At 34.0% G+C, this 18,103-nt stretch overlaps 1 protein-coding gene across 8 annotated transcripts in view; it reads left to right on the top strand.

Annotated features, from left to right (window-relative positions):
- The window catches only part of Mvl (solute carrier family member malvolio), a 75,446-nt gene that overhangs the window by 38,616 nt on the left and 18,727 nt on the right, over positions 1 to 18,103 (top strand). For 7 of the 8 annotated variants that reach the window (XM_076470633.1, XM_076470632.1, XM_076470630.1 and 4 more), the window contains 3 exons: positions 308 to 463; positions 1,082 to 1,240; positions 16,104 to 16,151. In XM_076470633.1, the coding sequence (XP_076326748.1) occupies positions 308 to 463; positions 1,082 to 1,240; positions 16,104 to 16,151 (363 nt within the window). The remainder of the gene's footprint in view (positions 1 to 307; positions 464 to 1,081; positions 1,241 to 16,103; positions 16,152 to 18,103) is intronic. The other variant, XM_076470631.1, reaches the window with a different exon arrangement.

Genomic DNA, 18,103 nt, shown 5'->3' with positions numbered 1-18,103 from the left:
AACTGCATCATAAGTTATACTGTAAATACTTAGTGTCTACAAGTGTGTGTATGAACTCGTATATTATACTGAGCTCATCGTGAAAGGGTTAAGGAAATCCTTTGGAATTTCTAAACAAATACCTTTTTTGGTGAAACTGTGCTGATGAATAAGTGAGGTTTTCAAGAAACATACAGTTGTCTTTGTTTTTCTTCAATATTTCATCAACATTGTGTTATTTTGTGTATGGTGTTTAAAGATTTTCCAATAGATAATACTTTTTTTTCTCATTCATAAATATAATTGTTTGACAGTTCTTTTCTTTCAGTATGTACAAGTTGGTCCAACACAGTCAGAAGTTGTTAAAGGACTTTTCTACCCTTGGTGTTCTCACTGTGATTCAAAAGCCTTATTGCAGGCTGTAGGAATAGTTGGGGCTGTTATTATGCCCCATAATTTATACCTCCATTCTGCTCTCGTCAAAGTATGTTGAACTTGAAATGCTAATCATAAAATTATATTAGTTTTTGATCATAGACAATTAAAGTTTAAAAATTTGAAATGTATAGGACTTATTTCTATGTAGGTCACTTTATTTGCATTTTAAAATTGTTTACTCTGTATTATTTTCTTAAACATATAACATTACTTATATTTTTAATATATATGTTTGCTTTTTGCCTATGTACTGAAAAAAAATGTCAGCTATACATTAAGTAATTTGATATTTATCTGTTTACAGTCTTACTTAGTGGTTGTGTGCAGTTAAATATTTTAATTATAATAATATTATACCAAATACTAAACTCAAGTGCAGAGTACATATATTTAATTATTGGAGCTTTTGTTATAAACCATGAGTGAAACAACAATCTGAACCACAGAATACTTTTATATTTAATTAAATGTGTATGAGAAAACTTCAAATTATTTTATTCTATACTGTTTGAAATATTATGTTTACCTGTAATATTAACTGATATTTAAACATAATATTTTATTTGAAGTTCTAAACACGTTAGACAGAGAGACTTAAAATATAAATACACTAATTTTTGGATAATCAAAACTGTGATACTGTAATTTTATTGTTTATTACCAGTCCCGAGAAGTAGATAGATCCAGAAAAGATGAAGTCAAAGAAGCCAATAAATACTTTTTCATCGAATCAGCCATTGCTCTCTTTGTTTCACTTGTAATCAACATTTTTGTAGTTTCTATATTTGCTGAAGGCTTGCATGACAAGACCAATGCTGATGTGGTAAGCTTAAATATTAGAAAAGAGTATTTTAACAGGAGTAATTTTGAAAAGTCCTTTTCATAATAGTTCATTGTTCCTGTTTTTGAGAACACACACACATATATATTAGACAGGTTAACGTGTAAGTTATGATTAATTGAGGGGTCATGAAGATTTTTAAATGGATTGATAAAGAAGTTGGGTAAATGAAACAAATTGGTTTAGTGATTTTCCTTCTAGCTGTGGCATAATGACTCTGAGTTTTTGTTTTTCTTAGGTACAAACGTTTAGCTCTTAGCTCCATAATCTCTTGATCAATTTGAGATCTAATTATGCTTTAGGAAATTTATCATGCCCAAGGTCTCATAGATTAGTTTACTCTAATTCTGCCTAAACAAATTTCAAGTTGAGAGTATATCCTAACGAGTAATAAAATGGAATTGTGTGTATGCATGCCTTACATTTGATATTGCTGACACACAAAAGTTTAGCTAATGAAAAAGAAAAAAAATGTCTCGCATATTAATTCACTCTAATTCTGCCACCACCTGACACACAAACATCTTGTACAATAAATAATTATTAAAAACAGGGACTAGCCATGAAAGATTGTATGTATCTCTGGGTGTCTATGTGATGCCATATTCAGAAGTAATAGTAGAAGTAAGGTTAGGACTTAGATACCTGGTAATCATTTGTATATTAAAATGCCATCAAGACTCAAACTATCCAGAGGTGTAACACATGTGTTCAGTACTTTATTATTTCCATACCTGGACCAGCTTCCTTGTTTCATATAATGTTGTTGTTTTTACAATTTCAGTAGTTTCTTTTATATTTAGTTCTATTTTAAATTCCACCCATTTTATTAAATTAGTATTGTTCCAGTCTACAACATGAAAGGTTTTTGCCATATGCTCTGCTAATACTGATTCATTCACCTCATATTTTTCAGAGTTTTTATGTTTCTTGATACTGCATTTTAAAATTCTACACATTTTGCCAATATAAACTTGTCTTGTATACTTGTTAGACTATTTAATTTACAATGTGGAGAGAATGTTACTTTACATTTTATGTATATTTTTTTATTATATTTACTATTTTTGAAGATAAGCTTTGAACATATGATGAACAAGCTATTATGTTATATACTTTACAGTTTCCTTCTAGCTTTGTACAAATTAACATTCGTAATTTATTGATATGATTATGATATAATCTGTCAATAATTTGGGGTGTATATCCTCTATCTATGGCTGCATGTTTTAAGAAATTTAACTCTGCTATCCCATCACAATCATAAGTGCATATTTTTAAGGTTCTAAACACAAATGTGGAATAAAAGTTTAAGCCTTTAATAGTAGTAATGTGGATGACTAACTTATGATACCACTATAACTACTAGTTTATATTTAATTGAAAACTGTTATATTATAGGTAGTCCACAGAAATAAAATGAAATAATCACATTTAATTAAAAATATTTAAAACATTAAATTTATAGGCTTTAAATGAACCTGTTTTTTTTTTATGTAACAGGTGGCTGGTAGACATATTTGTTGGGTGGACTCACCCAAGTTACAAAAAATTTATTTTTTACCAGGTTATGTAATCATAAGTGATTATGATAGAATAGGAAAGTGTGTATTTCAGAATGTTTAAATATTAGTCAACATCAACAGTACCAAAATTGTTGCAAAATAATTATACATCAAAGTAAGTAAATTCTTCATTTTATGTAGCTAATTATTCATTAATCATTTCTTCTGTAATAGTTATCAATACAGATGCTCCAACAAACAAATTAATATACAATATTTGTTCAGACATAATTATGTTTAGCCAATTCAGTTAATACTTCTTCCAGTATGTCTCTTTACAACTGTATTATTTTTTGTTAGTTTTACTAAATTCAAGACCGAGTTATCTCTTATAACCGTTCTTTTCTTACACATAGTGCATCATTTCTTGGATATGCTGTTAGTCTAAATAGTTATACCATTAATTACTTACAAGGCCTTTGTGTGACAGATTTCTGCTAAGCTTTAAAGAATTGCCATATTGAAGTAACATGGATTCTGGTTTTTCTGGGATTGGTCAGAGAACTCCTGTTTTAAATTTAAATCACAGAGTTTTATACAGTTTAATTTGTATAATTACAACTTATCAAGAAGTTCATATAATCCAAATTTGCACATGATTCATCAAACTTGATTAATTTGCTTGTGATCTTCTAGTAAACCATAACCATTTACTTATTGGTTTTTATGGAATTACTTCTCAATAATCGTTAGTTAACAGTAGCACAAAGTTTTATGCCTATTAACTTAAAATGTATGGATATGAACCTGTTTTTTTGCATGTATTATTCCATTTGCTACTTCTGATAAAATTTTTTCTACTCATTTTATAAGGCTATTTCGATTAGTTTGGTGTCTGGTATCATAAAAATTTGTTGCTCTTGGATACTGTGATTGTGTCTATTTGATACTAATAAGAGATGTAGGTTTATAATTTTCATATTACAGCTTGGAATGCATTTTTGACTAATATATTTGGTCAGCTGTTAAGTTTCAAGTATGCCTTTACCACTATGTGTGTTCTCCCTCTGTCTCCCCCTCAGTATGGATTACTGTACTTGGTGAGGGGACCTCCCAGGGAAGGTTCTGTTCTTTCACTTTACCTCTTCTGGGATCTAAACATCCACCCACGTGTTTGCCATGCGTGGTGACCCGTGAAGGGGAGGAGAGGATCCTGGTGGTTGAGGAGTCTAATCCTAACACACTACTTTGGCCTTGAGTTCCTGTAGACAGGCAGCCTTGGGGTGTCCCCCCTAGGGTCAGTTGGCTGGTCCACTTGGGCTAGGGTCAACCAAATACCAGTGTTGGATGTTCTCAACAGGTGTTGTGGACATTCTATCTGATGCTGGTGTTTGGGTATAGTGCTCATGAAACCGTGACATTGGTGCAATGTTCTTGTTTGGCACTGTATGGCATCCCCTCGAAGGGTTCAGTGGGCACTGAAATATTCTTTTTTTTTATTATGGGTCTTCCAAATAAAAACTTAAATAAAATAGTGAAAAAACAGTCCATAGGTAAATGACCTTATCTTGAAGAATCTGACCATCAATCTTCAACATCTGTACCACCTGTTGCACCTCATTTTCTTATATTACATTCTCTTTCAGAGAAACTTTTGTTAAGAGGGGTTTGAAGAACATCCCCAAGTCAGAGATTCTCACTAGTTTCTCCACCCAAGGAGTTTCTGCAGTGAGGCGTATCTCCACTTGCAAAGATGGAATTATGATGCTGACCAATGTCCTCAATCTCACATTTACGTCACTGCGTCCACCTGCCACCATCAAGGCAGGATATAAATTAATTACAAGGTATGGCCATACATTCCAAACCCTCTCAGATGTTTCCAGTGTTAGTGGTGTAGTCACTCAAAGACGTCATGTAGCAGTTCCTTGATGTGTGCTCATTGTGGTGGCAAGGCCCATGATGCCTATGAGTGTGAAACGGACCCTCATTGTGTCAGTTGTAATGGTTCTCACCTTTCCTACTTTTGTTCTTGCTCTAAGGGGCTGGAAGAAAAAGAGGTGCAGTGTTTGAAAAGGATTCAAAACATTACTTACCCTGAGGCTTGAAAGTTGCTGTCCACCACTTTATGAGGGACATATGCTGCTTCACTTCATTCCACTACTACAATGGGAGTGTAGGTGGATCTCTCTGCGCCTCCAAAAGAATTGTTCTCAAACCAAATGAAAAACCTTTTGACATCCATGGTTAAAAAAGTTGATGAATCATATTTAACACCCATCTCTGTCCTTAACATACATTCCAGCAAACTCCAAGATCCACTTCCATTGGTTCCAGGTATGGGCATTTCCTTGGGTATGTCTTCTTCTCCCACCCAAAAATGCAAAACGATCATTCATTCACATCCTCAATTGCTGGAATCCTTTTCCAACAACAAAGACCTACCCAATTGACCTCGGGCAGGATTCATGGAGGTCGACAGACCTCCTTCAAATAAAGACGATAAAAAAAAAAAAAAAGATGTGATCATAAACAGAAGGGCTCTCTACCCAATTTGCCTACACATAAATAAAAATGGCCACCTTGGTACAATGGAACTGTTGAGGTTTATGTTCTAATCTGGATGACATCAAAGCACTGATTGCTTCCTACCATCCTGTATGTCTTTCCTTACAGGAAATATTTCTGAAACCTGCTGATACAGCCACCTTTTGGTAGTTTTCTTTGTACAGAAATGACAGGCTGTGTGATAAATGAGTGTATGGAGGTGTGGTACTGTTGGTTGATCAGCATGTGCCCACTCTCTTTGCTACTCAATACACCCTTGGAGGCTGTAGCCATCTGTGTTTCCTTGGGTTGTACCATCACTGTTTGTTCTTTCTACATGTTGCCTGAAAAAACCTATGATCAGTCAGACCTTGATACTCTCTTATACTTATTTTCATGTGCTTAGTCTATCCTTTACTGCTATTGGTCTCTTAGTTTGCTCCCCTTTACTATTCCACTTTTCATGGAGGGTTGACAATAACTCATGAGGCAGTGATAATTTTGAGAGAGACTGGCCGTGATTGATACCACCTGACCTGTGTGCCCCGGTGGAAACTGGATCAAGGAAACTGACTCTCTTTCACTACTCTTGCAGGACTTGACCCTGCCATTGTCTGTAAGCCATCAATAGACGACTGTGTGGCAGCAGTAACTGAATGTATTTTACAGGCAGCTGCTCAGTGTATTCCTGAAACCTTGACACGTTTTATATGATATACTCGTCCATGGTGGAATCCAGCCTGCTACATGGCAATGAAGGCTCAAAAACAGGCCTGGGATACTTTTCATAGGTATCCCACACTCTTGGACTGCATTGCTTTCCAGCAGGCCTGGGCACGTGCTTGGTTGGTAAGACGTCAAAGCCAGAAGGACTCTTGGATAAAGTACACAACCAGCATATCTTCTACCACCAGCTCCAAAGTTATATGGGACAAAATTTGAAAGGTGAGTGGGCAATCTAATTCTGTCCCCTTCTCAATCTTGCTCTCTGATGGCCAGGAATTAGCTTATACCTGGAGCATCACAGATACTCTAGGTGAAAGCTTTTGCCAGGTATCTAGCACTTCTGCTTCTTCCTCCACCTTTTTAGCCATCAAGATCCGGGCAGAGTGATCACCTCTTTCCTTTTGAGCTGATTGTCTCCATGACTATTATCGTCCCTTTACACTGGTAAAACTCAAACTGGCCCTTCATCGGTCTGGCACAACTTTGGTCAGACATGGTGATGTACAGTACGAAATGCTGCACCATCTATCTCCTGCTTCTCTTCCTATTCTTCTGATTGTTTATAACCAGATCTGGCAGGGGAATGTTTTTCCTGATGCCTGGCTATTGTTCTACTTTTCTCTAAACCTGGGAAGGGTCCCAAGATTCTTTCAAACTACCTTCCAGTTGCTTTGAAGAGCTGTCTGTGTAAGACCTAAGAGAGCATGGTTAATGCTTGTCTTGTTTGCCTCCTCGAATCAAACAACCTCCTCTCGCCCACCCAGTGTGGATTCCAACGACAGCACTCCACCATGGACCACCTGATTTGACTTGAAATGTCAATAAGAGAAGCCTTTTTCAAATGACAACATCTTGTATCAATATTCTTTGACATTTAGAAAGCTTATGATACAGCATAGAGGTATGGCATTTTGCGAGACCTTTATTTATATGGGTTATGTGGCCATTTGCCCATTTTTATTAAAAATCTTTTAATGGGCAGGCAAGCCCAAGTTCATGTGGGTTCAGCACTTTTCCATTATTTTCTGCAGGAACTTGGAGTCCATCAGGGCTGAGTTTTGAGTGTCACATTTTACAGTATAAAGATTAACCTGTTCAGTGCCGTAGACAACATAACTCATCCAAGCCGATTGGTAACACAGTGCCACGAACGAGTTAATTCATTCTCAATAATACCTAACTTCCACGCTAGATGTCAGCACCATACATGCATTTGCCTTACTTACAAATTGTTTCACTTTTGATCCAAAATGGCGTCAAGAAAAGAGTTACAAAATGAAGAAGCATTAGAGTTGTATTGTAGCAGCTGAAATACTTGGCAGTCAACATGTTAATGCCATCACTGAACAACTCCCTCTTACTGTTGCAAATGGTCTCTATGTAGACGACTTTCACATCTCATGTCAGTCGTCGAGCATGAGTTATATTAAGCAGCAGCTACAGACTGCCTTCAATCGTTTATTGAAGTGGACCACAACAAATGGCTTTAACTTCTCTGTTTCTAAAACTGTTTGCATGTACTTTTGCTGCCAACAAGGTATTCACCTTGATTCTGAACTCTGTATCGGTGAAGTTGTACTACCTGTGGTCCCTGAGACAAAGTTCTTGGAGCTTATCTTTGACCTAAGCTGACCTTTATACCACACATCAAGCAGCTATAGGTCAAATGTACAAGAGCACTGAACATCCGCCATGTCCTCTCTTCCACCACTTGGAGAGCAGATCGATGTTCTGCATTAAAGATATATTATGCTCTTATTTGAATCGAAACTAGACTATGGATCACTAGTCTTTGGCTCTGCCAGGACCTCGGCCTTAAAGATGCTGGACCCTGTTTGTCATCAGGGACTTCGGATCTGCACTGGGGCTTTCCATGAGTTCCCCAGTTCAGAGCTTATACATAGAGTCTCATGAACCTTCTTTGTACCTCCGTTGTTTGCAACTGTCTCTACTATATGCTTCGAAACTTCATTCCTTACCAAAGCATTCCACCTGGGGTTATGTTTTCCTTTCTTGGTGGGCCATGATCATTCAGAACAGGCAATCTGCCATTGCTTCTTTTGGCCTTCATACCCAGGTACAGTTGGATGAAGTTGGTGTATCCTTGGTTAACGTTGTATGCACTGGTCAGCCCATCCCACCATGGCTTATTTCAGTCCATAAATTGACCTATCTTTATGTCATCTGAGAAAAGCAAACACTCTCCATTGGAAATATTATCTATTATTTGCTGAACATTGCTTGAACTATCCTTCCATATCTATTTATATAGATGGTTCAAAATCATGTGACTGTGTGGGCTCTGCCATGGTTTGTTGTGGTTTGGTGGTTGCATGCAGAATCCCTTTTACAGCGTCTGTGTTCACTGCTGATCTGTATGCCATTTCTCTTGCCCTGGATCACATAGAAGCTAAGCAGTACTCAAACTGCACTACTTTAACATCTACTTCTATCAGTTTTTCTGCATACCAGGCCACGTTGGTATTCACAGGAATGAACTCGCTCACACTGCAGTTAAATCTGTCTGCTCTAGTACTATAACTGTTGTGCCTGTCCCATACATGGACTATGGTCCTGTATTCAAGGCTTGGCTCCATGCCAATTGGCAGTCAACTTGGAGTGAACAATGTGAAAACAAGCTTTTCCAAATGAAACCCTATATTGGACTTTTGCTGTCTTGCTTCCATAAAGATTGGAAGGAGGAAGTTGTTCTAACTAGACTAAGCATTGGTCACAATTGTTTTAATTCATCAGTTTCTTTTATCTGGGACTGATGCACCAATGATTTGTCTGTGTAATACTCAGGTCACATTAAGCCACATTTTACTGTCTTGCTGTCGTTACGACTCTCAAGGATGGCACTGTTTTAAACATGTTCTGTCCCAAGGTTTATCTGTAACATTATACAGTGTTATTGGCGATGGTGACACTGTCCACATTAGAAATGTTTTTAGTTTTTTAAAGGTCATTAATCTTTTTAATGCTATATGAGTTTTTTAATTTATATATTAGACCTTTTTTAATGTGATTCCCTTTTAAGAATCAAACTACATCTACTTCAATTCGTAATGTCAGCTAACTCGAAAACAGGACTGGAAAGGCCAACTTCAGGTGACTAATGCTGCTGCTTGAACTACTCGTTAGTCATCCTGGCGAGTTATAATAATCAAAGTTTTGCTACATGTTTTTTAAAACTTGTATTACTTTAATTCCTGAAAATGACCATAATGTCAAATAACTCAAAACCAAGACTGGAAAGGCCAACTTGAAGTGACTAATGCTGCTGTTTGAACTACCCGTTAGTCATCCTGGCAAGTTATAATTAAAATTTTGCTATAAGTCTTTTAAAACTTTTATTACTTTACTTTTTGAAAATGGCCATAACATCAAATAACTTGGAACCAGGACTGAAAAGGTTAACTTCAGGTGACTGATGGTGGTTATTGAACTTACCTGTTAGTCTTCCTGGCAAGTGATGATAATTACAATTATGCTACAGAATGCCCTTTACAATTTGTATTACTGTAGTTTTTCTCTTACTGCTGGAGACTAGATACAAAAATTGGACTTAATGCTATTTATGTTTTTAATTCAAAAATTAAAATTTACCTTGTTTTACTTTAATTTTCTTTTATGAATTTTAATAAGTTTACTTTAATTTTAATCTTTTATCGGATGTTTGGCACAGATGGCTAAGTTGCTTTGCTCCATAAAACACCAAACCAACAATAACAACCCTCTGTCTTAAATTTATATACAAATGCATATGAAAATTCTACTCTTCAAGAAAATCTCAGCATTGTATTCAAGCAGATGTTTCCTTCATATAGCATATGTGCTGCTAGTTACAATACTTGTATATACCTACATTTATACCTAAACATATACCTAAATTGCTTAAATTTGTGTATTGCTTAAATATTTATGTAGCAGACACTGTTCTGAGTAGGTTGATTCTTTCAGCATGGGATCAGTCAATTGCACTAACCACATTACCTTTTTGTACTTGTTTTTAAAGTCTTTAATAGATTTAATATTTCTAATTTTCATTATAGTGAATACAGTCATGTGAAAAAGTTAGCAGACCCTATAAAAGCCTGTGTATTTGTGTAACATTTATGGATATATAGATATTTAATCTCAATTTTAACAATACTGAGAGATTATAGGAAGATAACAATTCTAGAATGAATTCAAGCTGTAACATGAAACTACATTGTAGCTTTAAGCTTGTAACAGGATACATCTGTTGGTAATAAACTTTTATTGTTTTATTGCCCATATTGTTGTCTATTGAACCATGCCTAACTACTGTCTGCATCATTATAAGTTGTAATCACTCAAGGCACATGCATCTCACATTACACTATCAAATAAAATTGTATGTATTGCTTGTCTGCATTGCCTCATGAAACACTTTTATTATATTATTAATCTGATCTTAACTAACCTAAAAAGATTGCTGTTTTTACATATTAGTTATTTCTATAACAATAACAATAAATAAAGAATAAATATGAAAAATTATAAATAAAATACTTATGCAATCTTCTTTTCTATGGCTATCGATTGGTAAGGACACAGAAGCCTACCATTTTATACTAATACTAGTAATAGACTAAATATTTTTTATTGAATAAAATAATGATCCAAAGAACCTAGACTAATAACATGCAAAAAGTAGACAAGTTCCTTTAACTCATAAAATTGTTTTCTCTTTCTAACTATGTGATAAGTGCCATTACAAATTTATCCAAGTCAGTCATAAAGGTCACAAAAATTGTGCTTGTACTCTGAGTGAATCGGAGCATTATCTGTTCAGAATACAGCATTATACAATGTGCCATTTGATGGATGAAAACCTTAACTTTCTGTCACTTATATGTAATATTTAATTAAACATAAAATAGAACTATTAACAAATCTTGAATAAAAGGATGTGACAGGTGAGTGTGGCAGGACAGAGCCTGATTTTCTATTTGATAGCTCTATAACCAAACAAAAATTGTGGTTTGTCTGAGCAGTGACAATTTTATAGTGAGTAATTTTTGTTTAATTTTTACTTTCTCAAGGGATGGATGGGTAAAATAGAGAAGACAAAATCCCTGGAGCAAATATATCATGTGTACCCCTTGGGGAAATTTAGAGTTTTTTTTAAATCTTGCCTTGTAGGACTAGGAACTTGTACACTACTAAAATGTGGATTATTAATCAAGATTTTATGCTTTACTAATTGGTATAACATAAACAAAATAGTAGTTTAATAAAACTTTTAATGTAAAGCACTAAAACGTTGCATCATGTGTAGTAAACGATACGTGGGGTGAGAGAGTTAACAATTCCTTTTTTTAATAATGAAGTAAAATATTTCCCTAATTCCTCACAAGAAGATGCTAATGCCAGAAAAATGCTATTAATTTTCCTGGAAATGTATATTCAAAACTATTTGAGTCTGATTTGTACATAATTAAGAGGTAGTCTATTAAATTAGTGACCTTTGTCTGTGTTTACAACTTAGAATCATATAAAGTAAAAGTACCATTAATTATTGCAATAAAAAGAGTTTATGTATATTTTGATATGTCTGTTGAAAATTAGGATGTTTTGCATACTAACTGACATGTAAATATTGCCTGCAAATTTAAAACAATTGTATTTGTGTGGGTTAATCCAAATATTTGCACATTTTTACATATATGTGAAGTATATTTATAATTGTAAGGTAGAGCTGCACTATCAAGTTTTGAAAGTGTATATCACTTGTTTAATTAGTTATCAACCCTTTGCAATAGGCTTATGTATTTTGCAAGACCTTGTAACTATGGAGATATATATATTATAACCCTGAAAGGACTTAATGAATATTGCTTAGCTTTTAGTAAATATTACAACTTATTGTAGACAAAAGATCAGAATTTTTAGTTAGTGTTTATTGCTTTGAATGTGGAGTAATTTTCATGTTAAGATTAAAAATACTTTTATCTTTGAAAATGTTCTGAAACCTCCTAAATAAATATCAAAAATTTTCTTCCTTCATAAAACTTTGTATTTTATCTGCTATTTTCTCTAATACATCTGTATATGGGATTGGTTGATTTGACTGACCTCATAACCACCATAAAAAATTATAAAATATATCTAAATTACCCTTTTTTTCTTTATATAATAACTACAAATAAGTAACACAGGGCTCATAATAGGAGACATCTATTTATACCTAATTTTGTTGCATAATTGCCCTTTGAATCATGTCTGACTAATAATTCTGCTATTGAAGTTGTAAATTACTCAACAATTGTTAATGTACTGAAATACATAAAGTGTGATCGACTAAGGAGCATATCTCATAAGGAATTTTTTTTATTATATTTTTATGGTTACCTTATATAACCCAAACTTATCTAACTTATCAGGTTTCTAATTTCTACATTTTAGTTACTTATAATAATAAATAAAGAATACAAATGAAAAACAAGGAATATAGTTTTTACCTGGGTATTCTTTTTATATGCATCCCACTGTCAAAGAAACTTAATCCTACTTTTTGTACTAATAGTACTACTTGTTCCATCAGCCAGGCTATATAGAGAAATTTGACATTTGTTTTTGTGTAGGTTGTTGTATTGGAAGATCCACTTTTAGCTATCTCTGGACTTTTCATGGGGCCATTTGACCACTGGTGGTGGTCGTTGTAATGGCATAAAGGAAAGGGCTTGTCATCATGTCTCCTTGGAGTTGACAGAGTCGGTGTCCTTTAATTCTCAGTGTAGATTTTTGGTAGCAGTGGAGGAATTAATTCACAAACCAACTGGTTCATCTCCATCACTGTGGTAGTGGTGGTGATAGTGGTGAAAATGGTGTCATCTTCAATCTTGGCAGTCTTGCATGCAAACGTTGAAGGCATTATTAGGGAACCTAACCAATGTTGCTCTAACCTTACCAATATTTGATCAACTCTTGATAGGATCCAAGCTCTGAAAAAATTTTATCAGGTTTTGGTATATAGTGTGCTTGTTAGAGGTCTGAACACATCTGTCTACATCACATTTGGTCACGTTACACCCTCTGACAATACATTGAATATTTTTATGAATACATTTATGAGCTGATTCCATTTCTACCTAGATGGAACTTCTAGAGGTAGTGATATTTGCAATTGTAGCACGTGGATATCCAGTTCCTTTATGTGTGTCAATGAGGCTGTGGCTAGTATATTTTATGGGGACTGCTCAGGCCAGGAAGTTTTAGGTCCAACTGAACAACAGATATAGTAAGCTTTTTTCCTCATGTTTGGTATATTATAAAGCAACACATTTGCATCCAAAGGCTCAGCAATGGTAAACATCAACTGGTTCCTCCAAAAGTCAGTAGCCACTTTCCTGATGTCGAAGTTATGGGTGTACTAGTTTTCATCAAATTGACAGACCATTATACAGTTCAGAAAGATGTTTGGGAAGATGGTAACAAGATAAAATTGCTGACATTTGGCTGCTGAAAAACAAGGCCAGAATGGTCAAGAATTTGATCTTAAATAGCAAAAATTTGATTGAAAACAAAAGGTCAGGTGAATTCCAGTTGGTCAAAAGTACAGCCAGATGTGTAGATTTAAAAGGGTCAAGATTGCCCAGTTACAATTAGCAACTAAAACCCTATAAAACCTTATAGAATTTAGATCATAGCATTGTATCTACACTGCTGGCCAAAATCTTAAGACCAATGAACATAATTAAGTGGCTGAGTCTAACAATGCAAGATGCATATTTTTCTTTGAGTAGAGCTTTGAAAGATGAAAATAAGAAAAGAGAAATAAAAATAAAATACTTTTTTAGCATTTAATAGGAAAATTTCAAACACTATGAAATTAGCCTAAATACTAGCTGGTCAAAAGTTAAAGACAATACCAAAAAGAAGTCCCAAACAGGGTAGGAAATGCTGAACAAGAGGTCTCAGTAGTGAGTTGCATGGCTGTCATTGTGAATAACATCAAACATTCGCTTTGGCATGGTCAATATAAGCGTTTGCAGAAGGCTGGCTGGAATGTTATTCCAAGAGGTGAAGATGGCTTCAGAAAGACCATGCACTGTTTGGAACTGACATCCATTTCTATAGACTTCCCTTGACATCAACCCCCAAACATTTTCAATGGGATTCAGTTTGGGCGAACACTGCTGGATGGTTCAAAAGAATCACGTTATTTGCCATGGAAAAGTCCTTTGTCTTGCGAGCATTGTAGATTGCAGTGTTGTCCTGCTGAAAGATCCATTCATTTCCACACAAGCAAGGGCATTCAGTCAATAAGGATGCTCTCTCCAACATACCCAGCTGCTGTTTGATGCCCCTGTATAACCTGAAGCTCCATTGTTCCATGGAAGGAGAAAGCACCCCAGATCATGATGGAACCTCCTCCACTATGTCGTGTAGAAAATGTCTCTGGTGGGATATCCTTATTGTGCCAGTAATGTTGAAGCCATCTGGACCATCCAGGTTAAATTTTTTCTCATCAGAGAACAAAACCTTCTTCCACTTTTCTACATCCCATGTTTGGTGCTTCTCAGCAAAGTTTAAGCAAGCTGTTTCGTGGTGTGGCCTTTGAAAAAGTTTATGGTTTTTAAAGCCTTTCTCTCATAGATGCCATCTTAGTGTTCTTAAGCTGCATTCTGCATCCGTAAAGGCCTTAATCTGGTTCGAGGATCGGCTGGTGTCTTGCTGGACAACCTGTCGAATCCTCCTGCTCAATGCCGGAGACATTTTCTTGGGCCGACCACTTGAAATCCTCGTTCCGTATCCCTCAGGGTCTTTTAAGAAATTTGCAACAGCAGTTTTACTATGGCTAATCTCACCAGCGATGGCACGTTGAGAGAAACCTTGCTTTTGCAGCTCGACAATTCTGCCACGTTCGAACTCTGTCAACCTTTTAGCCTTTGCCATGTTTTTACCCAGTGTAATACAATAGATGTCAGTGGGAGATGTTGACAATGCTAATGCTTGAACACAAATGACTAAATTTTGTTATGTGTTTGCTGATTAACGCTTCATTTGAGCATGGTCTTAAACTTTTGACCAGCTAGTATTTAGGCTAATTTCATAGCATTCACATTTTCCCCATTAAATGCTGAAAATTTTTTTTATTTTTATTTTCCCTTTTCTTATTTTTGTCTTTCAAAGCTTTACTCAAATAAGTGGTTGAGTCTAACAATGCAAAATACATATTTTTTCTAATGGTGATTGGTTTTAAGATTTTGGCCAGCAGTGTATGTCTGTACTATGGTTCAGCTTACTTTCATATTAACTGCTGTTATGTTTATATTTTATAATTTTTTATATGCCATTTCAATATTTTTTCAAATACTATAAAGGTGTTGAAAAACAAACAAACACATTATAAATAAATGCAATTTTTTATTGTTATACAGTAGAATTATAAGTTTAGAGTCCCACTACTTCAAGAAGTGTGTATACTGAGCCACTTGCCAGTGGGGTGAAGTGAGTGCAACAACTTTGGCAGTGTAATATGCTGTTATAGGGTTTTCTCCTGGAAAGTTAATTTGAAAAACTGTTAACTTGATATAATAAATTTGGGTACCAAAAAAAAGATTTTTGAAAAGAAAAGTCACAGCAAAAATAGTATTTAGAGATGAGATTTGTTATTAATAGTATTTATTGACTAAAAAGATGAAATTTGTTTTGTACTATTATAATAGTTTCTGTTAGTGTAAAATTTAAAGAAAGTGAGATTGTATTTTTAAATATGTGAGAACAACAGCCAGTGAGATATATCTTCCAAATGAAATGGTGTTTTAAGTTTTAGAGGCTAAAATAATTGCATGAGTATATGTGTTCAGAAGTTTGTGTATACTATTGGTAGACATAAAAAAAGAAAGAATTTTTACCCTGTTGATTTGTATGCAAATTGATCAGAAAAAAAAAAGTTTCAGTTAGTGTTGCTTAGTATATACGTATAACATTTGAAAATGTCCATTCATAAAAGATAAATAAAAGGTTTGAAATTTCTCATCATCTGAAGAGTAGCATATCATGAAATAAATGTGACTTTGTTTTTTATTCAGCATAAACTCTGTCTTGCCAATAACCAACTTCATGCAAATGATTTTTCCGTAAGTTGATTTTTGGTTTATTATTTTAGTGTATCTGTGATAAAATATGTTTAAGTTTGTATTAAATTACACTGGGGAACACTCATTTTGTTGCATTCAAAAAAAGACCTTTCTATAGTCAATTTGAGTGTGTTGATTTCAAATCTGAAGTCGGTTTTTGTCTGCAAGCTACAGATTTTATGCAATTTGAACTTCAAAATATGCCTTGTAGGCACGCTTGACGAACGAGGATATGTTACGTCTCTGACGATTGAGTGTGTAGCATCCACATATGTAGCAGAAGGCATCAGGCTTGTTTCTGCAATGATATCTATTTTTGGAAGCCATGTTTGAAAACAAAAGAAGAATGATCAAAATATTAGAGCTATCTATATATATGGACGTGAAAATGCTTATACATGGTTTACGCAAGTTCACATTTGTACAATTTCATTAACCTCAAATTGCATACAAACTAGAGCTTGTAGAGAAAAACTAATTTCAGATTTGAAATCAGCGCCTAAAACTCCTTCAGAATCAGTTAAAATATCCAATGTAACTCAAAGTTACTGAAAAAGTGTTCCCCTGTGTTATTGTTTCAAGTTTTCATACTGCCTTACGTTATTCACACTGCATTACTATTATTCAGTTGTTGCTGTGTTTATTTCAGTTGACAGTTCTTGTTCTATTAATGTCATTACTCTCTGTTGTCATAGTCACATTAATGTTTGATCTAGACAATTATAGCATCATTATTATTTTTATTGACATTATTGCATTCTGTCTTGTACGAAAAAATAATACTGTCTTTTGTTAGTCAACTACTCTTTGTCAGTATGGTAGGTTATTACCCAGTTGTAGATAGTAGTTGCCATGGAGCTCTTCATTGGAATACCAATGACTAAATACTGTATTAAGTAGACTCTCTATTACTTTATATATGTTAATCTTTATTATTAATACATGTTATTACACTTTCACTATGCTTGATTATTTCAGTTTTGCTTTTATGATGATATAAATAGTTATTTATATAGTACATTTGACATAAGTTTGGATGAAAGTAGTCAAATAGTTTGAAATAATTTTGTTTTTTAGTCAAATAGTTTGAAATAATTTTGTTTTTAAATGTAAAAGTGGATGGCTTATAATGTGTTATACCTGCATGACTTTCATTTTAAGTTTAATGCAAATGTTATAATATAGATAGTTTATGTAATGTGAGTGTTAAATGTAGTTATTTTACCAAGTGATAAGGTATTGCAAGTTTGTTTACATAACTATTTGTGAATCATACATTGTGTAGTTTAGTACTTATGAACTGGTGAGTTATTGTATTATTGCATCATGTTAATTGAGTATTATTATGTCATAATATCTAGTAGTGTATGGAATGTTATAGACCTCTGTAAGGCTGTAAATTTATTTCAAAAATGTAGTTTCAAAGGTAGTTCTAGACTGCATGATTGTGAGTGTAACTTTAAAGAGCATATAGTGATTATTTTTAAAATGAAATTATCACAGATTATATTCAAATAACAGGGTAGAGAAGAATAATTAATTGTGCCAATTGTATTTTAAAGTAATTGAACCAGTACATATAGACTTTGACAAAAATTATAATTATTTATAGCTCTGAATATAACTGTGATATTGAACAGCAATAGTGATGATTTTTAAAGTGAAATTATCACAGAATGTATCACAATACATCACAATAGCATGCTTTACATATATATAAAAATATTAAATGTATAGTAACAAAAATTGTTGCTCACTTCTCAAAGTTGTGTATATTTATAAAATAGTTTTATTAAATGACAGGTAAATACACAAATTCAACTGTTAAGATAAATACTTGATGAGAATATATACAAATTTATTTTTGCTTCCATTATGATAGTTATTATAAAGAAATGGTTGTTGTACATACTACAGTTATTTGTCTAATTTTCTGAATCTTGAATACCCAA

This window comes from Tachypleus tridentatus, chromosome 12 (genome assembly GCF_004210375.1).
Source record: "Tachypleus tridentatus isolate NWPU-2018 chromosome 12, ASM421037v1, whole genome shotgun sequence".
Classification (NCBI taxonomy): Eukaryota; Metazoa; Arthropoda; class Merostomata; order Xiphosura; family Limulidae; genus Tachypleus; species Tachypleus tridentatus.
Note: the sequence above shows the minus strand (reverse complement) of the source record. Positions and strands in the feature narration are given on the sequence as shown.